The following is a 24,117-nucleotide window of genomic DNA, read 5'->3' as shown; positions in this document are numbered from 1 at the left end:
GTCTATATTCAGAATGGTGTTGGGCTATCAAACACACACACACACACACACACACACACACACACACACACACAGACACACACACACACACACACACACAAACTACACATGCACACAGTAAGATCTAGAACCTTAAAAATGTGTTTTAAATAATTGACAACGTTTGAAAGGAGGAAATGACCACTGATTAATTTGTTCATGCTTGTTATATATTAATATATTAAGTATATTGAATGTAGTTACCTTCTTTCAATGAAGATGAAATAAGGTTCTCTTACATTTGGATGTATTCCTTTCTGATGTGATCCTAACACTGTATATAAAATTCATATATACATAAGAAAAATACATAAATTCCTTTAATGGAACTTTACAGTCACAGATAAGCACACATCCACACACAGAAAGGACAATCCCACAAACGCACACAACACAGATGTGTGGCACGGGACTGCATGTGTGCACACTCATGCACGTCTTGCCGTGTTTGGTTAAAAGAAGAAGATGCCACACAGTGCTGTGACGAAAGGGGAAAAATGCAGTCCTTACAAACCACACATACACTCACACACGCACGCATGCACACACACACACACACACACACACACACACACACACACACACACACAGTCACACACACACAGTTTTTCAGGCTCATTAGGCATAAAGTTGCGTGTCCGATCGGGTTTTGTTGTGGATGCTGCCAGGGTCATTATAGTCTAATTTACCTTTAGTAGTTATTCAGCTGGAGAGAAGGGAGGGCGAGGGGGGGAAAGGGGGGGGGGAGTAGGGGTAGGAGATAGGAGAGAGAAAGTAAGGGAGGACAGAGAGAGAACGTAAGGACAGGAGGGAACTAACTATTTGGAAGAGGAAAGGAATCAAAAATAGAAAAAGACTATTGAAACGTATGGTCTGATTCCATCCAGCATTGCATATCTATGAATACCAAATCTTTCTCTGTCTCTTCAGAATAAGGAGAGACCAGCGAACCCCCCTGAATTCCAGTCAGATTCCTGGTTTAAACAAGCACCTGTGAGAGTCCTAGTCCACACGCGGTGACAGCATATGGTGCTAGTCAGTGAACAGAAGCACTCAGCAGGGAGAGTTGACCGCCTGGCCGTCACAGCAGGGCTGCCCACCGACAATGGGAAGGAAGCGCCGTGAGATGTCCACCCACACATTCGCATGTGCACACGCTTGTTCCCACACATACACGCACACACCACACACATACCGACACACACGCACGCACAAACACAAGCACAAGCACACACGGGTATTCACAGACACACACGCACATACGTACAAACACACCACACACACAGGTGTTGATGCCCATTGAGATACAAGAAAATAAGGGGGTCTTGGTGGGGGTGGAGGCAAGAACCATAGATATCTAATTAATTTGTAATTTATCATGGGAGGAAAGACCTGTTTAACCTATGACCCTATAGCACCTCCCCCCAAAACCCAAAAGGTTCATTGTCAATTTTCTATCATGGTAAAGGAGGAAGAGTGTGTGTTCAATCTGAATATTTACCCATAATTCCGCTGGTAGAATCAATGCGATTTCAAACATCATAGGTGAGCAGGGATCTATAAAGTATTTATCACCCATTTGCAAAAATATTTGCAAAACTGTTTGACCTCTAAATGCTTTAAAGATCTTACCTTTGTCTACACCTGTTATCTCATATGACATATGATCAATGTGGCAGGAGCCACCAAATTGACACAAACACTTACTAAAGTCACAAAGTCGCTGAACAATTCTTGTCTCACATTAAATACTGATAAAACTGTCACCATGTTCTTTCGAAATAGACTTAAACAAGGTACTATTCCAAACATATACGTCAATGGAAAAAAAGTTGTTGATGAGTTTAAATACCTGGGAGTGACTTTAGACTCTACACTCACTTTTTTTAAAAAAAAAGCTGGGTAATACAGTGAAGTATAGCATAGCTAATTTTAGACACATTTGAAATGCATTAACTGTTGATGCTGCTAAGACCTATGTAAATACTATGATTATGTCTCACTTACATTACCGTATGTCAAGCTGGTCCCAGGCTAACAAGACTGCCTTGAAATCCATTAGATCAATTTACAAACAAGCTCTGAAAATACTAGACAAAAGATCAATTCAGTACCACCACTGTGCCATACTGGGCAAGTATAACATGCTAAGCCTCGAAAACCTCATACTATATTCTGACATGCGTCTAATACATAAAATAATTCACAATGCTGCTCCACCACCTCTGAAAAAATGTGTCCAACTCTGCTCCTATTGAATAGACAGAGCCACCATATCGATCGCTAGGGGAGAGTGTAGCTTTCCAAATCGGAGCACTGTATTTGCACAATCAGCTTTCTCTTTTAGAGCTTCTAAAGCATGGAACACTCTCCCCAGTAATCTAAAAAGTGTTACAGATTTCCATACTTTCTCACGTGAAGGGAAAAAATGGATTTTAAGTAATCAGTCTTGTCAGCACTAATCATTATTCTGTACTCTGTGTGTGTGTGTGTGTGTGTGTGTGTGTGTGTGTGTGTGTGTGTGTGTGTGTGTGTGTGTGTGTGTGTGTGTGTGTGTGCGCGCGTGTGTGTGTGTGTGCACGCCTGTTGTTCTTATTTCATTTTATCCTATTTTATTCTTCTTACCTGGCCAGGGACTGCAGATGGAAATTAGCTTTAAGATATAATCTGGTACAAGCCATTTTTTTACCCCACGTAATTAATGAACCTTGTACATGGTCCCTGTTTCAAATAAACCAATAAAATAACATAAATAATAAATAATAATATTTTAAACCTGTTTTTAATTAAGGTCATGATGTGGAGATAGTATATAGCCTACCATTTATGCTTATTTTCTCAGTACTTCCGGATATGAGTATCGATACTAATAATATATGGGCAGTATCACTTGTTAACAAGGTTCTTCGAGTGAATGTCTCGTCCCGGTAAGGTCACCAGGAACACCTTACTAAAGGTTACAACAGGGCTGTCCTCTGTCACCACTTTTCCCTTTGCACTAGCTATCCAGCCTTCAGCTATAAGAATGACACACTTTATAGGTGGTTTACATATGGGAGATGTATGTCAGAAGTTAACTCTTTATGTCAATGATGTGCTAGTGTTCTTATCTAACCCCGAAACATCAGCTCCAACTTTCATTAGGATTATTAACCTGTTTAGCCTTTTTTTTCTGGATAGAGGATTAACTTAAACAAGTCAGAGGCTTTGCCCGTGGGCAATCATACTCCAATGCCATCCTTTCCTTTTAGGTTGTCTCCCTAGGTTTCGCCCCATCATTTAATCAATTGTATAATGGTAACTGATTCAGGTATGGGGTCAAATAAGACGACATTTCAGAGTGCTGGAATCACTGCATGTTTCTTGGTTATGATGAAAACCCCTGGTAAAAATGTACGTGTAGCCTAGATTACTTTACCCTACACAAATTATCCCTATATTGTTTTTGAATAGAATCCTTAAAGATTGAAACAGTTGGCTCAGGTCCATTATTTGGAAGAAACTTGCCAGTTTTATGCGTGGCTAAGATTTGCCCAATGTCAAGTGTAACGTGTGAGGTTTATATCTGATTAGGTAAAGAATGATACTTCCTCAATTTGGCTTGACACTGAATCATCATTATTGAAATGTAGATAACAAGATACTATGTTTTAGGAATTTCAAAAAAACAACTAAGATAATTGTACCAATCCCATCACAACAAATTATCTGGAGGCATGGAGATAATATAACCAAATTCAAATTTTTAAAAAAGGCCATCCAAAGTGGAAAAAATCCTATGGCTAACAAGCAAGAGGTTATTTCATATTATTACTTTTGCTGCCAGAAAATATATATAGAATAGTGCTCAGGGCGCTTCTGTTAAAGGTTGGTGTAAATTTGTATTTGAGCTGGTTCCTTTGAGTACCTTACAAGCATTTTAAGCATCAAAACAGATCAGGTATACAAAGTCTGGAAGCCCTATCTGAATTATCATGGAGATGATTTTTCGACCATTATTTACAGCCTCCTGTACCTGAAATCTTGTATCCTGTGTCCTTCCTTTAGGCTATTTCCGGTAACCACCAATATATGTTTTTGTTTGTTTGTTTCATTATTACTTGTCTTTTTATTGTTATTGGGGAAAAATAGGAAAATCAAATAAATATAGGGTTAGAAACTGATTCCAATCGTTGACATCCCTTCATCTTATGTACATTTATACACTTAGTTGCATATGGACACATTTTGTTATAAGATATTATTTTTACTTATCTAGTCCCTTTTCATATTTTGTCTTCACAATCTTAACAAACGGCCATATTACCACAGATTAGGAAATGAAAGAGAAACAAGTTTCTCAACTCATTAGATTACTTTAGGTTTCTTTCGATTTAGGCTTTATGTTATTTTAAGGAAAATCCAAACAAATAATTCAATGGCCTAGTGAATGCATTGAAGTTCGATCCAGAAGTTGTGTCCAGATGAACACTTAGGCTGAATGAATTGGACATTGCTACGGGCCTAGCCTATATGCTTGATTCTGTGAGGGCTACTTCCCTTGAGTCAATCACAAAGCACTTGCATTTATCTTTTGTAATAACACTTGAGGTCTCTCTCTCACTTAGTCTATATGAATGCAGTAATTGTGTTTATCTTTTCAAACGCTGGGACTGGATATGTCATTCACAGATGATCATTCGCTCAAACAACCTCGCAACAAAACAGACCCACTCCAAGATCAAAGCCTCGTAATGACGGCATTCATTTAATGTTGCATTTCAACAATTCCCAATTATTTTTGGAAACCTTCGGCACATTTCATTAGGAGATTAAAATGGAATCTAGAGAATTGTATAAAGAAAACAAGCAAAGCGGATTTGCAACGTGTTTATAATTTAGAACGGTGTCCACTGACAGAGGGCAGGGTGTGTGGTCTGATTCGAGAGCGAGATGGTCGAGTGCTACTTAAGCTTCTAACTGGAATGTTAGTCTGGTATTCTGACCTGAAAAAGAGAGAACACTCCCAAAAGTAATTTATCTTGGAAGTTGGGATAAATGAGGCCGCTGCAAATACACCCAAAGACCAAAGTTCTCAAATATATTGAATTAACTATTTTATAGAACTATTTTATACACACACACACACACACACACACACACACACACACACACACACACACACACACACTTTAATGTGATAGTATGTACCAACAATATATCTGTTATGTGGCATTTAATATTCTTCCTAAAATCATTGCATTCCAAGGAAATATTTCCTAGATTGTGCAACAATGTTTTACATACACACATATTTAGAGAAAATGTGTGTATGTATAGGCAGGCATTGAAAATAATAATAATAATAATAATAATAATAATAATAATAATAATAATATGCATATATATATGCATATTATTATTATTATATATGCAAATACTACCAAAAATATCTATACTGCCAAAAACAATAAATCTGGTAGAGGCTCTGTCCTTACTGTCTCAAGTGTGCCCTCTACTGGAGATCCCGCGTTCACTTGTCAGATAAATTGATTAAATGTTTCAGATTTCATAGCCTAGATGGATGGATCGATTAACATATATTTCTCTCTGATTGCATGTTTTTTTATTTTTTTATTTGCTTGTTTGTTTCCCTGCTTGATTGTTAACCACGCTATTCAACACGCTATCAATTTTGTCATATTTCCTGCTGTTTGGCATCATCATGGTTATCGGTTATCATCTATGTGGTCCTAATGTCAACTCTTTTAATGCCTTTGATATCTGTTTTGGTGCATATAAATCGTACATCTTTCATGCCACAGGCATTTTCGATTAGTGTTATTGATGTATCCGTTGTAAACAAAACCAGAACAATCCCGTTACCCGTATTGATTAAACCGTGTAGGCAGACTTCAACCTCACGTCATTCTAAAATGCGCCCTGTGCTCGATTGATTGGGTCTGGATATGAACACCGGCCGCCTGGGAGACTCAAAGTAAACTCGTGGCTTGGGTGACAGCACACGTTCATCATAATCAGGCTATTATACATAGCTCTTGAAGTGAACGTATACATTTGTTCAGCGATGTCTAACGATGCAGCAAAACTCTCTAAAAACCTCTTACGCATGAAGGTAAGTGGTTGCTAGCAACGTGCTAGTCTTAGCCACCCATGCTGTGCCAGCTAATGAAGCTACTTGATTTTGGTAACCAAGTTACTTACCTTATGTACCTGTGTCTTGATGTTTTCTAGTTCATGCAGAGAGGCCTTGACGCAGAGACTAAGAAACAGCTGGAAGAGGACGAGAAAAGAATCATAAGCGATGAGCACTGGTATCTTGACCTGCCAGAGCTCAAGGCTAAAGAGTATGTGCTAATCACAATCTATGTTGACTTGTGCTGTCCACGTTTAAGTAACCACGTAATGAAGAAAGCAAAACGCTTTCAGATCAATGTTTCAGTTTTAAATAGTATTGATCACTGAAATTATAATTGGTCAGACGTTATTATAACCAAGATGTTGAATAACAGATTGTATTTGACAACTGGACTTAAAAATGGGGTCATCCCTATGTTCCCCAGGTCCTATGTTCCCCGGGTGCAAAGGGTTAGAGTCATGTTTAGGGTTAGGGTTAGGGTGAGGGTTAACCCTAAACCTAACCCTAACCATAACCAATCGGAGGAGAGACATTCTAACCGATCAGAGGCGAAAAAGGCCGTACTTGCCCTACCATCCTACGAAAAAAAGATTTGCTCACAGGGTCCTATGTTCCCCGGTCACATACGAAGCGGGGAACATAGGACCCGGGGAACATAGATACGCTCCCCTTAAAAATAGCTGTGCAACGTGCGATTTTTGTAATGTTTTTGTTTTGACATCTCAGGAACCAAATCATCGAAGAAAGGAGTTTTGTGCCGTGTGAGGACCTCAAGTATGGCCGTATATCATTCAAAGGTTTTAATCCTGAAGTGGAGGTTGGTCTTAAATTCTCATTGTTTTACAAGCCCTACCTTTGTGCATACTTTCTCTTCTATATAATTACCTGCTATGCATCACCTCTGCTATGCAGTACCACCTTGTGTGTTACTCACTTTTGTGCAATGATAAATAGAATGGTGTACTTATATGTCCCAGTTCAGGATGTGCTATGTATGAACACCGCAGATGGCTGAAGACAAAACTACACTAGTCTTCATAACGAATTTCCAATGAATAGTCTGTTGTTTGAAAGTACCGACTGGTCTCCCTTATGTGTCATCAGGAAGAAAGCACTGATACTTTTCATAAGGGAACATGCATTAGCAGAACTCTCAATGAATAGACTAGACATTGAGAGTGGTTTACATGGACAGTGTAGTTTGGTCCCCAACCTTCTGCATTGGCGAGAGTGTCTCCATAGAAACATGTTTTCATAAGGATATATACACATATATTGCTAATTATTTGGAAAAAAGGCGCAGAATTCATGGCTAATTTAATTGTGATCGGTCAAGAAACATGTCTTCTGTTGCGTCTACTACAGAAGCTCATGCTGTTGATGAATGTCCAGGAGGAAACCGAAGAGGAGGATGTGGAGGACTTAAGCAGAATGATAACAGATGTCACTGATGAAGAAATGGCCATAAGGTTAGGTCCCCTCCAATTAATAATTATAGCATTAAAGTTAATGCATTTATTGTCTTTGTTATTAGTTGATTTCGATTTTTCAAAACAAAAACTTTTACTTTGCTGCTGCAGCAACAATTTCCATTTTCCTTGTGTTGGTTGTTGATGAATTACATTTTAAAAAATACTAAGGATTCCATATTTTACTTGTGTTTCAACGTGACCATACTCTTACGTCATCTCTTCAATGTTTACACATTTTCAAGGTACGAGAGTCTCGTAGGCAGTATGAAGAAAAAGTTTGCCAAGAAGAGGGACAGATCTGCTATCGAAGAGGACGTTGTCCAAACTGTTACAGAACCTACCAAGAAGATATTTTTAAAACCTCAAGATTAGCCCATTAACACTGGACTAAACAGCTGTGTATTACTATATTAATGTGTTTTCTTTTCCTAGTCAGTACTTTAGTCAGTACTTTTTATAAGGAATATCCTCGGATATAACATTATTTTAAGATGTTTGGATGTTATACATCCTTTTTTCTAAATGTATATATTTTGAGGTTCATGGACATGCAATGTGATCTCTTCTGTAATAGATTTGTTACAATCGCATTACATTTGGATACGAGTCAATTAAACTAATGACTTAATGTTCAATCTCCCTTGCCCTTTATAGATTAAAAAAAATAAAAACTACTCAAGAGTAGTTTATTGCATAGAATATTACCTGGATTGAAAGATTATGGTAATGTAAACATGTGCTGATAGAGGGGAAATATCCAATACAGTTATAGTTCTGATCCTTGTTTTACAATGAGGTTTTAGTTATTCTGGTACTACAAACAACTTGATGGTCATAGCTAAGCATTCATGACCAAGACCCCATCAATGACCGCATAGTGGCAGGAGTTGGTGAACGTAATGACAACAATGGTTTAAAGAAGGGTCCTAAACAGGCTTCGATCTCACTACTAAGTCCGAGTCAACTCTGAACCAGCTTTTGGACTTAAACCTGCTGGCTCACAGTCAACAAACTTGTGGCCTTTAAGGAGCTTGTCGGAGATGACCGTGGGACAGAGGTGGTAGAGGTGGGGGAGCAGCCAGGCCATCTGTCCCGGGGTGTAGAGGGCCTTGGGGGATGGAGCCATGAGTGCGTGGCACATGTCGTTCAGCACGGGTCGCAGGTCCTCTGGCGACTGTTGGCCCACTTTGGAGAGGCAGTCTTGCATGGAGCAAACGTACGTCTCCCCATAGTCGTCGCAGATAACTGACGGTAGATTTTGGAGAATTTTCTTTTTGCTTTCTTCACAGCCTTTGAAGATGTCTGAAACCAACATGAACCTCGAGTTTATTAGCAAAAAGAACGCATCTCAGACCAATAAGTTCACCCGAGCTTGTTGATTTTCTAAAACGTGTGTTAATTGGGAAATCTAGTCATACTGCAAAGAGTAGAGGTCGACGTGGGTCAAACGGAGGACCTACTCGTTCTGAAGCCTGCAGGTTGAATGACAACCACTTTGACACCCCAAGCAGCCAGCTCCATTCTCAGCACTCTGGAAAAGCAACCAAGAGCTGCCTTTGAGGCTCCATAGGCAGAGAAGAAGCAGAAGGGCACCTCACCTAAAACAGCAGATATCTCAGTGAATACATGAAGTAGAGATATTCCTAGGTCCGATGCAGCAGCTCCCCCTGTGCTTTTCAGCTGAATCTACCTCCCATGCTGGTGACATTGACTATCCTGCCCTTCGATCTCCGAAGCAAAGGAAGGAACACCTGACACAGGTAGACTGCAGACAGGTAGTTGACCTCCATGCATCTTCTGAAGGTTGTGAAGGGCAGAATCTCGGCATCAGCCAAACAGCCAAGGACGCCTGCGTTATTTACCAGACCCCAGAGACCTGCCATGAGAGGGAGACATATCACCAATGGCACAGGCCGATGGGACGGTTTACCATCTTTCTATCGAAAGGTAGTCAGTTGGATTTAGTGGTATCTAGCGGTCACTAAACCCTCACCCCTCCGTTGCAAGGGAGTAGGAGAAGCTACTGTGCTCTGTACTTGCCTTTAAGTTACCCGTTGATACTTTCAAAATGAAATGGTATCAAGTGATGAGCTCAATTGTATTTAGTCTGTAAAACTAAAAGTCATAGTTTACAGGGAATAAGGATAAAAATAATTAGAAGTCAAAGCATAATTTAACAGTTTGGGGCGGCACTGTAGAAACATGATGCTGCAATATAGCAGGCTCCCTGGATGTAGACCCGCTCCCTATATAAATATAGAGCTCATTCAGAGGTTACGAAAACCAGATTAATATCTGCATGGGATTGTACACTACTTAAAACATACTTATGAACAGTACATCCCATCTCTACCAAGTCCATATAGCTAAAGGCCACTCAATTCTGCACTGCCCCTTTTAATACAGGACAAGTACAATCTGACCATGAACTTGACGCTTAGCAGGGGCGTTTCTGGGTTTCATAAACATCCGGGGCTTAGCCCAGAGGGAAAATGTACACGAGGCAATTTTATTGTATGCTTTATTGTGCATGCAGTTTTTTTTCATAATGCTTTACCTAAATAAACAAAATACACAGTTTATTATAGCTTTAAGTAAAGCTTTGAGTAAAATGAATACAAGTGAGACAGACCTTAAATATACATATATATATAAATGGATCTGACTGGGGATAGGATTGGTTAATTCACTTGAGGTTGCGGTGTGTTGAACAGTGGTTATGTTTGGTTTTTTTTTATCCAAAAATTGTATTCAGGGCTAATTAAATCATATCCGGGGCTTTAGCCCCAAATAAAACAGCCTAGTGATGCCACTGATACTTTGTGTTTATTAATAATCATTAAAGGCTTTGTTTGGAGTCAAACCTTGACCATTGAATAATTAGAAAGATCTGAGCTGTAGGCAGAATCACCTCACCTCCCTCCCCCAGCTGAGCAGCCGTTATTTGCCGGAGCGCCCGGTCCACCTGAGAGTGGTCCGTCACATCCAGCTGAAGCACCTCCAGACGACGGGACCCATGCTTCTTCAGCTCCTGGGCCCCAGAACCGTGCACATCCAGCACACCAGCAAACACCTGTACCCCCCTGTCGCTGAGCTCCTTAGCCAGTGCATGGCCGAAACCTGTATCGCAGCCTGTAAGGGGGATGCATCAATGGGCTGCTATCTTTGTGCCAAGATGCCACAAGGAAACAGAATGAAAAAGGTGTTCCATTCACTCGAGGGTTGGGTAGGAAACAAGGTTTGGTATGTTTCAGGCATGTCTTAAGGTTGTCATGAGATTGTAACATTTACAGAGTTAAACTCTGTAAATGTTACAATCTCATGCATGAGCATTTTTTAACACTAAGGGTTCACTCCTGTCACAAGAATATTACAAATTAATAAGCCCCTAAATAATGATTTGATTAAACATGTTTTTTATTTTAATGTTTAATACCATACAAACAAAAACCAACTTGTGTTTATGAAAAATAAACCTTACCTGTAATCAGCACCGATTTTCCATGAATGGGTAAAAACTCATTGCTTCGTCCCCGAATAAGATGTTGTACACCGAAGCAACAGCACATAGTAAGCACTCCAAAGACTCCGTGGAAGCCCCCAACGTACAGCTGACCTTCTAGGGCCAACGTGGCTGCAGCCCCCAACCCAGCAAGGCAACCCCCTTCCTGTCCCCACAGCCAAACGTATAAAGCTGTGGCCAGGATGCAAACAGCACAGCCCCAGAACAAGCCCTCTGAGACTTCCATTCTGCAAGTCATCTACCAGTCTGTCTGAATGATCAGTAGACATCGAGACGCACTACGACAGCCACAAATATGAAGCCACGCCCTGGTCATGTTTTTTTATGTGTGACATGGTACGTGTTTAGGAACCTGTTTTGTTTTCAATTTGTCAACGCCTACCCGCAGGAAACACAAGTCCTTGACACATCCACACCCCATTATGATCATAACCACTATCAAAAACACATGCTTTATTTTATTTTTTTATTCTCCACAATAACCACTCAGGAGAACAATTAAAGTGACGAATGGAACATTTATTCTGAAAGTCAGTGGCCAATGTCTTGGAAGTGTGTGTGTGTTTGGAGGGAGGATAAAAGGTCAAATTCATATATTACAGAAATATATGTATGCATTTGAGGGAGGTGATATTGATAACAGTCCTTTAGGAAATAGCTACTGGTCACTCCCTTTGGCAAGTTATTCCCTTATACCGTAGACATGATTGACATTAAAATTAGCTGACCAATGATCACAAACATAAAGTGCTTGGTTACCAGTGTGTCAGGGGCTATGACGATCGACAGAGAACGTACACGCGTCAAACAGATAAGCAAATTCAGCGACTACAGAGTGGACCTCCCAACTAGTGGACATGGCATGGGGCATCATGACCGGGGGGATGGTGATGAGGAGGTCAGGCGAAGTTCTGCTTGAGGAAGCTGATGAGCCCGTTGGTGGAGGAGTCGTGGGAGGTGATCTCATCGGCGCTCTTCAACTCCGGTTCGATCTTCTTGGCGAGCTGCTTTCCCAGTTCCACCCTGTGCAACGGGACCACAGCATGTTATTTCATCCACAGCATTCAGTCAGTCTGGTGTTAGGTGATTATCGGAATATTTAGACCTGCACTATGCAACTTCTCTACTGCAGCTATTTACAAAAAAAAAAAGTATGAATGAGAAATGTTCTCTATAAATTGTCTCGTCTTTAAGTTATATAAATATACCTGTTGCTGCAATTCAAGCATACATAATACAAGTTTTAAGTCAGTAAGAATGGCAATTGCTGTAAGTGGCTCTCCGCCAAATACACAGCCGCACCCAGGTATTGATTTAGAATCTGGGTGATAGATTATTCTTTTGTTGAACGATGGCTTGGATTTAGTAAGAATCAAGTAGAATACATTCATTGTGAATTTGTTAAGAGTTTATTTTGTGATATACACAGCGAGAATCATTACAGTTAAAAAGTAAATACACTACAGGAGGTATTTTAAAAATGACCTGAGAACATATGACTTCCTACTAAAGTAACTTCTAACCCATACAGGTCCTGGTTTCTGATTGTTCTATCTATATAGTTTGACCTTAAATGCTGTTACTTCTCAAGGCATACAACACCACCAATACAGCTCCAGAAATGTATCAAGGTCACTCTCTTACCCCCACTGATCGTAGCTGTTGATATCCCACATCACCCCCTGTACAAAGATCTTGTGCTCGTACATGGCTAGAAAGAGAGAACAAAAGCCCATAAATAAACAGTGATTCATCGGTGAAACTATGATGGGGAAGGTTGGGACTATTTTCATATCACAAAAGGGAAAACTAATTGCTGTTTTTTCCTTAGGTTAAAAATAAAATATTTTTTTTATTTAGAAATTTCCCGGGTTCATTTCTGGTTCTCCAAAGAACATAAGATGCTGGCTTATTAAAACATTGCCATTTAGAGACAAACCAGTATCAGTCAAAATGATCTATTAAAAGCCTTTCCCTGTCCACAATGAATCATGTATACCGAGCCTTAGGTTATTTCATCTGTACAGCTTTACGCAAGGACACCACAGCATACTTAATTACCGGGTGGCTTAGTAAAAACAGTTACAATCCCGACTTACCAACCAGTGCTCCCAGCACGAAGGGAGTCAACTTCTTGAAGACGATGGAGTTGCTAGGCTTGTTCCCCTCGAATACCTTGCATGGAAATACAGAGGAAACACTCAATACGTAAGCTTTTAAGGGGCCACTATTTTTGTGCAAAAAATACAGGAATTATCACATCATGTAGAGAAGAATATCGCCTTGGCAGAAAATTTGTTTTCCATTTGTGGATGGAAGGATACATGGCTGAATTGTTGCAATTCGGTGCAATAGAATAGATTGGGTCTTTGCAGTGCAGTAAAGTGGGTTCATTGGTAGCAGCAGAAACACTGTTTGTACCCTTCATCACGACCAAACAGCACACTGATGAGGGCAACGCTGCCCTCCTCCACCTACTTTGTGGGGCAGGAGCTTGTCCAGGGCTTCTCCTCCCAGGCCCCCGGCAACCAGCTCCTCGCGGGCCTCCTCGGAGGTCTTCCCCTTCATCAGCGCCTCAGTCTGGGCCAGGAAGTTGGCCGCCAGAATCTGTGTAACATCACAGATTGCGGATTTTTACTACGCAAAAGCACACCAAAAAAGCACCGCCACATGCATCTCATTCGGCACCGGTTTTGGTTATTCGTATTAAGATCTTACTGAAAATTGTAAAAAGGTTATCGTGCATGAATTGATATTATTAGACAAAAAAGGTCATTATTTAACAAAGCTGAAAGTAAATAGTAAATGTGGGCGGTACCTTATGGTGAAGGCTGTCTCTGATTGGGTTCTGGGACTGGGCAGGAATCAGGAAGTCTGCAGGAATCATGCGGGTGCCTTTGGAGACAAAGATCCTTCAGTTACGCAGCGGAACACAATAAGCAGGAAAGACATGCTACCTGTCCACTTAGCATTTGGTTTATTACTGAGACACATGTTGGTGTCTCCGTTCAGAGCCGAGTGGCTGTAGCACCTTGATGGATGAGCTGGTAGAAAGCATGCTGTCCGTTGGTGCCTGGCTCGCCCCAGACGATGGGTCCGGTGTGGTAACCGACACGGGCACCGTCTTTAGTGATGTACTTTCCATTGGACTCCATGTCCCCCTGTGGATAAGACCAACACATTGGAGTTTTTTTTATATCTATCTATATAATAAAAAAAAATGAATGATGATAATAATAATATGGATACATATGTCTGCAACAGTTGGTCTCTAAGACAATATTTTCCAGGGAAATGTAGTCAACTACAGAATTGGTGATTGCACCTCGACAACATGCTTCACTATAAAGTAGCTTACTGTATTGTTACAACAAAAAAATTATTCAATTGAAAGATAATAATGTTCTTTATATTTGCAAGTTGGAGCCCTCATCATTCGATATGGTAATGGGATGGTTACCATGGGGATCGTGGTAACCCCTGACTCTCTAAAGTACTAAACTCTTACTGACCTGCTGGAAGTAGGCAGCGAAGCGGTGCATGTACTGGTCATAGGGCAGCATGGCGTGGGTCTCTGCCTGGAAGAAGTTGATGTACCAGATGCCAAGCACAGCCAGCACCACCGGCACGTTCTGCTCCAATGGAGTGCTGCGGAAATGGTTGTCCTGGTGACCAAAGAGGATACAACCGTCGGTTATTGTAAGGTAGGTTTGCTGGCTTTATTTGTTTAATATAATAATCATCATCATCATCATCATCATCATCATCATCATCATCATCATCATCATAAAAATATATCAGTAAAAGCATGGACATTCCTACTTTTACAAAGTATTAACAAAACACCAACTAACAACATCACAATGTTCTGCTGCAAGTACAGATGAAAAAGGACAATAAGTCAAGTGAGTCACTGTGACTATACTCTTTGGCGCCCTCTAATGCAACAACCTAAATCAATCCTACAGAGCATGGCTAGAGAAAGTGGTTCCTACCATCCAGTGAGCCCCAGAGAGAAGCTGCTCAAAGTTTTCAAAGCCTGGAGACCAGCAGCCGAATGCAAAATAGATTATCGTAAATACACATAGAAATATACAAACATTGTATGACTTGAATAGATATATCCAGCGCTATGAGTTAGTGCTGGAATTATATTTGTAACAGGTTTTCAGGGACATAATGTCATCAAGCTGGAACTTAAACTCAAAACAGTGACTCTCAATCGATTAGTCAATTCAATCCGAGAGTTGCCCCACAGTGCATTACGACTGAGTGGGTCTAGGCTCCAGCCCAGGCAGACATACCTATGTGCAGTGCAATGGACAGACCAATGGCGGACCACAGCGAGTAGCGGCCTCCAACCCACTGAGGATAAGCAGACACAACCCAACACAACATCATAGTCAGTCAACCAATAAGCGCACAGAGAAAGCCCTGTTTAAGCAGCAATTGTTTGGTTTGTTCTAGTATACTTGCAGGTCCAGCAAAAATTCGATACATTATATTTTTAGATTTTTTTATTGGTGCCATTAAGTGTCATATAGTAGATATTTAAGTTAGGTAAAACAGCATGCAGGTGCGGTTGTGTTCATACGAGCACAGTAAGTCAGCAATTTAATGTTGAATACTTACATCCCAGAACTCAAACATGTTGTTGGTGTCAATGCCGAAGTCCTTGACTTTGGGCTGGAGGAGAAAGAGGGAGAGAGAGAGAGAGACAGAGAGTGAGGGGATGATTCACAATGCCTTTAAGGGAGGGGACTCGGATTACATGATTCAGAAAGTAAGACAGAAGCTGAAAACATGGCTACTCACTGCATTGGTAGAGAGGGCCACAAAATGCTTGGCTACGGTGGCTTGCTGTGTAACAAAAAGGGGAGAAGGATAACATGACATTTATGAAATCCAGCTATGATGATACTTTGTCTCTTTTGATAAAACACGATCAAGGAATACAAAAGGCAGACAGATTTAAACAAAACAGTTCATTAGCCGATGACGCCACGGCATTGCCGCCTGCGATCAGATTTCTGCTGACCAACTAGGTCTTCAGCAGACTAATCCACTTACGTCCTTGGCAGTCTTCAGGAACCATTCCCTCGCTGACTCTGCGTTGGTGATGGTCTCCTGGGTGGTGAACGTCTGAAACGAGAGGGACCCAGAGAACGATTGAGCCCAGAGGACATGTCGTGTCGGTCTTGGTCACGGACAAACAAACAGATTGATCCCCTTCCCCTCCAGCGAATGGACAGATAACGTTTCACAGAACAACAAACCGTCAGGCCGTCAGCCACACTATAAATGTGAGCGTCAAAATATACAGAGTTCCATCTTTCAGAATGAAATAATAATAAATTATTATAAATTAGGGAAGAATTAGGAATTAGGATGGAATGGGTATCAAGAAAAGAAAGCTAGTCATATAAGGATTAATTTAAATTAAAATACATTATTTGTTTTGAGAGTCATTGTGCTCATTATTCATGGGTAACTGTAAAATATAATTTCTTTATGCCAAATCACACCAACAAGGGATACGCATTATACGTATTGTAAAAATGTGATTACTTCAAATATTGAGGCTGATGCTATAATCAAAGCAGAGAGTTTCTGGTTGCACGTCCATCGGCAAACTAGTACCTGTGTAACTGTGTGCCCGTCTGAGTGTGTGTATAAGATTAAGTGTATTCCCCCTACCTTGGAGGCGATGATGAAGAGGGAGGTCTCTGGGTTGAGCTGAGCCAGGGTCTTTGCGAGGTGTGTGCCGTCGATGTTGGACACAAACCACACGTTTGGTCCTCCCTCAGAGTAGGGCTTGAGGGCCTCCGTAACCATGAGCGGTCCCTAGGGACCAACAGGGAAACCGTTCATTTCATTTATATAACCCTTAATCACAGTTACAGTCTTTAAATGGCTTCACTGGCCACATTATACAACATCCCCTAACTAACACCAAAAACACTCAAATAGTGTCTATGCACCATCATTCCTCACATTTCCCCAGCTCTCTCTTTGTAAATAACTGAGGCTGAAACACAGGCTTCTTGGTGGAGACCAGTTGACATTCATCTAGGGTGAAATGTTGTCATGTTGCTTTAGCTGCTGACGTCAGTTACGTGAGGCCAGCAGCTAATGCAAAATGACAAGGTGTTTGTCAGCAGTGACTTTAGTGCTAGGGGCTGTTCATGGCTACTGCCTAACAATTTCAACTGAGTGCGGCCCCTTCAAATATTGTATTGTATATATATATATATTTTTTTTTTAATTCAGCAGGCTATTCCTAAACCCCATTTTCACATTGTGTTCTGTCCAGAAGCCACAAGGCAGTTCTGTCATATAGACCCACCATGGTGGTGCCATGTTAATCAGTTCTAATCTATGAATCTATATTATGTTTGCCAATAGGCTGAATCCTCAATCTCTGCTAAAGTTACACTTTGTACTTTGGACAATCACCATTGCCTCATAATCCTAGTGATACCTGACCGAAATGTTAATGCAATTCTGTTAATACAATTCAGTTGCCAAACCTTCTCATCCTCACGGTTGACACCTGAACTTTCACAATCAAACTCACAAAGATCCGTTGCCTCATCTCTTGGAGATTGCAAACCGATAAGTAAACAAAGCACTGCTTTGTTTCCTGTCGCATAATAAATCTTTGTACTTAGGTTGACTTCCTCTTTCTATTAAGAGAGTGTGAAGCTAATTTAAACGAATATAAATCGGTTTGCAAGTAAAAATCAGTTTGTTAAATACAAGTTCATATGATGAACATCGAGCTTGTGAGTGGGAAAAGCCTGAAGAAACACTTGTTGAAAAGCATTCAAGTCACAATGATTGTGTCTGTATTTTTACAGCCCACTGCACCGACCAATGGCATCAAACCAATGGCATTGTATGAAAATTGTAGTTGTATGCTTTGGCAAACATTCTATGGTTAGGGTTTGGTGTTTGCTGGCAGGGTTGGAGTTTGGCGTTTTGCAGGCAATTTCAAAAGATACTTGGCAGGTGATTGGATGAACCATCCATCCATCACTGTCAATCACTTTTCACTTAGCTGATCGGAAAAGTTCAGGCACAAACGCACAGCTTGAAGCCGGGCTAAATTGATTCCTGTGGGATCATAATCTAGCGAATCCAGCTGACTCGCAAGGTAACAGAGCATCAGCCTTCAATATGAAGGTTCTCATAGCAGCACATAATGACATGGGGAAGGGCTCAGGGGGTGCGGTACTCACCAGGTCAGAGCCTCCGATGCCGATGTTGACCACATCCGTGATGGCCTTTCCACTGAAGCCCTTCCAATCGCCACTGCGCACTTTCTGAAAACAATCCCAATCCACAGGTCACAACCTGGAAAAGCTGTAACGAAGCTGTATTCAGAACCAACAGGACGGAGACTAGACCCAGCAGGACTGAGATTAGACTAGACCCAACAGGACAGAGACTAGACTAGACCCAGCAGGACAGAGACTAGACTAGACCCAGCAGGACTGAGACTAGACTAGACCCAGCAGGACAGAGACTAGACTAGACCCAACAGGACAGAGACTAGACTAGACCCAACAGGACAGAGACTAGACTAGACCCAGCAGGACTGAGACTAGACTAGACCCAACAGGACAGAGACTAGACTATACCCAATAGGAATGAGACTAGACTAGACCCAACAGAACAGAGACTAGACTATACCCAATAGGAATGAGACTAGACTAGACCCAACAGGACAGAGACTAGACTATACCCAATAGGAATGAGACTAGACTATACCCAATAGGACTGAGACTAGACTATACCCAATAGGACTGAGACTAGACTATACCCAATAGGAATGAGACTAGACTAGACCCAACAGAACAGAGACTAGACGAAACAGGACTGAGACTAGACTAGACCCAACAGAACAGAGACTAGACGAAACAGGACTGAGACTAGACTAGACCCAACAGAACAGAGACAAGACTATACCCAATAGGACTGAGACTAGACTATACCCAATAGGACTGAGACTAGACTATACCCAATAGGAATGAGACTAGACTATACCCAACAGGACAGAGACTAGACTATACCCAATAGGAATGAGACTAGACTATACCCAATAGGAATGAGACTAGACTAGACCCAATAGGAATGAGACTAGACTATACCCAATAGGAATGAGACTAGACTAGACCCAACAGGACAGAGACTATACTTGACCCAACAGGACAGAGACTAGACTATACCCAATAGGAATGAGACTAGACTAGACCCAACAGGACAGAGACTAGACCAAACAGGACTGAGACTAGACCCAACATGACTCAGATTAGACTAGACCTAACAGGACTAGAACTAGACAAGAACCGGAAGGATGATGCTAAGATTGTGATACGATTTTACATTTTATAGATGTCACAAATAAAGCATACAACCATTTGTGTTAATTCCACGGACAAATATGTATTTGCTACTGTAGCACAGGAAAGACTGGTTCCACTACTTTTTGACCTCGGACTTCTATGAGACTTGGGAGACACCCAAGAATAGTACCTGATCAAAATGTGAGCAACGCATCACCTTAACACTGTAATTCAGAGTTAAAAAGGTGAGCATGTCTGAGAACCATAGCAGGAGAGCACAAAAGACTACAACAGCCAATACTAACATGTAGCATGCAGCACGCAGGCGCACACACACACAAACACACACACACACACACACACCCACACGACTCACATGGCAGAAGGCCTTCATCTTGTTCAGGACCCCGTTGACCTCTGGCATGACGTCTTTGCCGTCCACATGGATGGGCGTGTTAGAGCGATTACGAAGGGCGACGTGGAGAACAGCACGACCCTACATACACAGAAATTATTCAGTAAGGGACACTCTGTGGTGTTATTCGTAAATGCAACACAAACTCATGCACATAATGTGATTTATTCAAACGAGACCAGGATCCATTTGCCTTTCGACATCACTGGTCATGCATGTTGAACATCCTGGTCCCTTTCATTACAATGTCATACAAACTACACAGTCACTATGATGTAAGTGTTATGCAACACCATTGCATTACAGTGTGTGTGTGTGTGTGTGTGTGTGTGTGTGTGTGTGTGTGTGTGTGTGTGTGTGTGTGTGTGTGTGTGTGTGTGTGTGTGTGTGTGTGTGTGTGTGTGTGTGTACGCCCCTGGCCTGAATGACTAAGCACAATGCATAGTCTCAGTCTCTGAGAATACCGGTGACCCAGACAATGCGGTGGTCTATTGTCTGGCAGCCGTCTTTCTCAACACCAGATATCATTCTTAATTTGGCAGGAATTCATACAGAGTACTAAACCTGTCATCACCCCGACTGTGGCAGATAGCATTAGCCTATTGTTAGCAATACTCTAGTTAGTATACTTCACTAGATAAGATGGTGTGCAGGCCTGATGAGTTGTATTTTACTGTGCCCCATTGGTTGTGTTCGTTTTATTCATTTGGCAGTACCTCTGTGAAGTTGATTTTATCCCCTGAGAACATCTTCTCTCTTGCCTCCTCAACTCCCCTTGACTTGGCCTGTATGGAAGGGGGGGGGGGGGGGGGGGGGGAGGAGGAACAATGTGTGTAATACCTGCAACACACTTGGTAGCCCGACTCTCATTGTGTAAGTCACAACCCAAACATAACCTTGTCACATACGGTTGCATTTCCACAATGGCATGTGTGTGAAGACAGACAATTGCTGTCGTTTACCAATATTTGCTTCCTCGATTTGGAAGAGGAAGTCATTGAGTCCCTTTCAGTTAAAACGTGCTTTGCAACCACCTTCCAGGAGATGTTATCAGAATAAGTGAAAACAGCGACACTGCTCTAGTTGGCCTGGTGATTGTGTCCTGAAATACGTGTGATTGACTCTCAAAATCAGAGGGTATGCTTCAGGTTTTGCTTTTGACAAAGGTTGACTTAGTTCAGTGACTGATTGGAAGAAGCGATAGAGCAGAAACATTCATGTTCCCAGCGAGGGGAAGGCAAGCAGGTCAGGTCCCGACAAGCACAATAGAATCTCCTGGTGGTTGAAGCAATAGGCATTGACAACACACACACACACACACACACACACACACACACACAGACACAGACACAGACACAGACACACACACAAAACATTGCTTCATGGGAAGGCATAGACCAAGCAATATTGCTACCAGCAGAGGGGCTTATGTTTCATTACAGCTGACACAAACGGCTTCATCCCTAACATACACGGCTAATGTGGGCGGCACGCCTTTTCTCTTGCTAAAACCACAAGCAATGAAGAAGACTGTAGCATGAATGGATGGTTACCATAGCAAAAAGAATAGCCATGACATCCTCGTTGATGATATTTTTGGAGTAATCCAGCAGGATGTCTCCATCGTCAGTCGCAAGCGTCTTACTGTCAAACAACAAACAAGAACAGAGTGCAAAATTAGGTGGTACGGATATTTGACTTGGGAGCCAAATCGCCTATGCATAACGTAAAAAAACGCCCACATAAATTAAAAAAAACTGCTATAATAACAAATTGTTCGGTTGTTTTATTAAACATATAATATTGTACTAATAAAAAATGGAGACATTAATTGAGATAATACCTTATCTATAGATCAGTGAATAAATCATGCACTATATCGTAGGCTCCGCTGTCAACATAGGAAGTTGCAGACAGACACAGTGGTTCTGCGACGAGGTGTGCAGGACCGCACGTAGACGGACATTAATGGGAATATTTTCTTGAAACCAGGCACACTGGCCGCTTGAGATTCTTAGTATGTAGCACAGATCCATGTCTTTAAAAGCAAAAGTTACCCAAATATTGCTGCTCCTTACCACTTTACTTACAGACTAGTGGGTCAATGTCAGCTAGCTATTATAGCAAGCTAGTATTATTAGCAAACGATACGAGGCCTATGCGTGTTTTTTATGATTCACACAGTCAATGTACTGGTTTAAAAGTGCCGCAATGGTTGTCTCCTGACGATCCACTTTGAAAGAGCTTTCGCTTGCAAATAAAAACCGAGAGGTGTATATTTTAAAGGATGACCTTGTCACAATATCTCATGCAAGCTGTGTCGCCAGTGTTGTGTCCAATGGCGAAAGAACATCCGCGATTATAACAATATGTGGATCCCCGTGTCACATGGTAATATTACATTTCACCAAAACGAACTATATGTATATATATATATATGTTGGACAAGATGTCACCAAGCAAAAATCGTCTTCACAGTTTCCAACATACAGGACATCCTGTGTTATATTTCCTTGTTATCGTTTGACGTTAAATAACCATTTTTATTATTATTATTATTATTGCTACAGAACATTGGTAATGTTGGTAATAAACGATACTATTTCTGACACGGATAAGTAAGTAGCAATTATTGTTTCTTTTACCTGAATTTGCTGAATCGATCGCTCTCTGCTTCAAACATTTTCCTCATATTGAGGTTTCCAACGTTGGCTTTGTACCATTGCTCCAGTTTCTGATAGTTTGGATCATTTGTAAGTCCCATGGTGCCGAGATGATACCGGTCCCCTCAAATTAAACCTTGGTCAGAAATAAGTTTATGTGTGTAGAGTGATGATATTTGACAGCCCAGCGCAGTGAGGCAATGGGAGATGGTGGACCGGGATTAGCCAATAGCAGATGGAGGGGTTACCTCTCCCTTTGTTGGACTCCACCCACTGCGATAAAGAGCACGTAAACTGAACAGACGCCGATCAACGTAGTCAAGTAGACAGAATGCTTGCCAAGTATTACCAAAATAAATATAAATGCAAGTATACATAAAATCGAGTATTATACATAGCCCTCTGACTGCATTTTAAATCTTAAACTGTAGATAAATGTTTTTACCTGGTGGCAAATGTAAAATATACAAATACAACAATATCGTTATCCAATTGCCCACAAACGTACCATGAATGTACAGCACAATACACCAAATTGTAATGAATGGCTGCTTATTGAATGCTTTTGATAAAAACATTGTTTTACCAAAAACCACAGAGCAGCACGTCATGAAGGGTTTCAGGAAAAAAAAAGAAAAAAAAAAGGTGTTGCTGGCACCCCACGGAGCAGTGGAGGCATCAGGGTCAGAGTCAGGGCTGTGGCCTGACTGAGAAAAACCTCCACATGGTAGCATTCAGTCATTGAAACAGAATCTCTCCTTTTTGATCACATAAAACAGAACTACCATGCAGTGTGGTGCCCATTGTACAGCACTGTTTGTGTGATTTATTATAAGTCAGGTTTTCAACACCCTCTCTCTCTCACACACTGACACATACACACACACACACACACACACACACACACACACTTAATTTAATTATGAATCACAATTTTTAATGATCCAACACATTAATACAGATCAGCACATTGCTATGTATTATACAATTTCGGGGGTACAAGAAACATCTAATTTTCAAAATAAACATGCTTCCTTTAATTGCGGAAATTGAGAAGTACTGTTTGAAAGCCCCCCATATTTGTGTAAATATGATGGCTGAAAGCTTGGAAGTTGTGAACGGTGAGGTCTAAAGTAGCATATTGTTTTGCTTCCTAACAATCTGTATCTGTATTTAGGCATAAATTGTACTTGTGTATTGATGTCTATTGTGATGTATTCCTAGGTCAACATCAACTGTCTGCTGATGGAGGAGTGGGAGAGTGGAGAGTGGGAGAGTGGAAGAGTGGCATCACCTGGCCGGGCCGGCCAGGTGATGCAGAAGCAGGTTTTTGCTGTGTCTGATAAGACTGCATCCCTGCTTCTCACAGTCTTGGGTAGAATACCACTGATCCTTGGCCAGCGGTATGTGGTGGCCAATGCCTCCGTGCGCATCTATTCGGGCAAGGTGCTACTTGCCACCACACCCAAGACTGTCTTCACATCTTCCAGTGATGCTGGGCATCGTTCCCAGATGGGG

At 41.3% G+C, this 24,117-nt stretch overlaps 3 protein-coding genes across 4 annotated transcripts; 1 reads left to right on the top strand and 2 right to left on the bottom strand.

Annotated features, from left to right (window-relative positions):
* Positions 1-5,996: 5,996 nt before the first annotated feature.
* On the top strand, positions 5,997-8,024 carry mphosph6 (M-phase phosphoprotein 6). The gene is made up of 5 exons (XM_079744016.1): positions 5,997-6,154; positions 6,274-6,386; positions 6,905-6,995; positions 7,544-7,647; positions 7,893-8,024. Exons 1-5 carry the CDS (start codon positions 6,107-6,109, stop codon positions 8,020-8,022), a joined length of 486 nt encoding a protein of 161 aa, XP_079600142.1. The 5' UTR covers positions 5,997-6,106; the 3' UTR covers positions 8,023-8,024.
* A 14-nt stretch (positions 8,025-8,038) lies between these two features.
* hsd17b2 (hydroxysteroid (17-beta) dehydrogenase 2) lies at positions 8,039-11,445 on the bottom strand. Of its 2 annotated transcripts, XM_079744014.1 has the most exons (5): positions 11,132-11,445; positions 10,567-10,782; positions 9,341-9,526; positions 9,111-9,248; positions 8,040-8,952 (listed from the first exon to the last, which is right to left on the bottom strand). In XM_079744014.1, the coding sequence occupies exons 1-5, from the start codon at positions 11,409-11,411 to the stop codon at positions 8,600-8,602; spliced, it is 1,173 nt and encodes a 390-aa protein (XP_079600140.1). In that variant the 5' UTR covers positions 11,412-11,445; the 3' UTR covers positions 8,040-8,599. The 2 variants fall into 2 exon arrangements, with proteins under 2 accessions (XP_079600141.1, XP_079600140.1); XM_079744015.1 differs by lacking the exon at positions 9,341-9,526 and having other exon boundaries at positions 8,039-8,952.
* Positions 11,446-11,671: 226 nt separating this feature from the next.
* Positions 11,672-22,788, bottom strand: gpia (glucose-6-phosphate isomerase a). Its single transcript, XM_079744124.1, has 18 exons — positions 22,582-22,788; positions 21,490-21,580; positions 20,653-20,721; positions 19,898-20,017; positions 18,415-18,498; positions 16,871-17,017; positions 16,244-16,315; positions 15,989-16,033; positions 15,806-15,859; positions 15,478-15,538; positions 15,169-15,212; positions 14,686-14,838; positions 14,205-14,334; positions 13,992-14,068; positions 13,652-13,780; positions 13,273-13,348; positions 12,818-12,884; positions 11,672-12,196 (listed from the first exon to the last, which is right to left on the bottom strand). The coding sequence occupies exons 1-18, from the start codon at positions 22,698-22,700 to the stop codon at positions 12,073-12,075; spliced, it is 1,662 nt and encodes a 553-aa protein (XP_079600250.1). The 5' UTR covers positions 22,701-22,788; the 3' UTR covers positions 11,672-12,072.
* Between the last annotated feature and the right edge of the window lie 1,329 nt (positions 22,789-24,117).

Source organism: Pollachius pollachius (genome assembly GCF_949987615.1).
Source record: "Pollachius pollachius genome assembly, chromosome: 9".
NCBI lineage: Eukaryota > Metazoa > Chordata > Actinopteri > Gadiformes > Gadidae > Pollachius > Pollachius pollachius.
The sequence above is the reverse complement of the archived record's forward strand: the minus strand, read 5'-3'. Positions and strand labels throughout refer to the sequence as shown.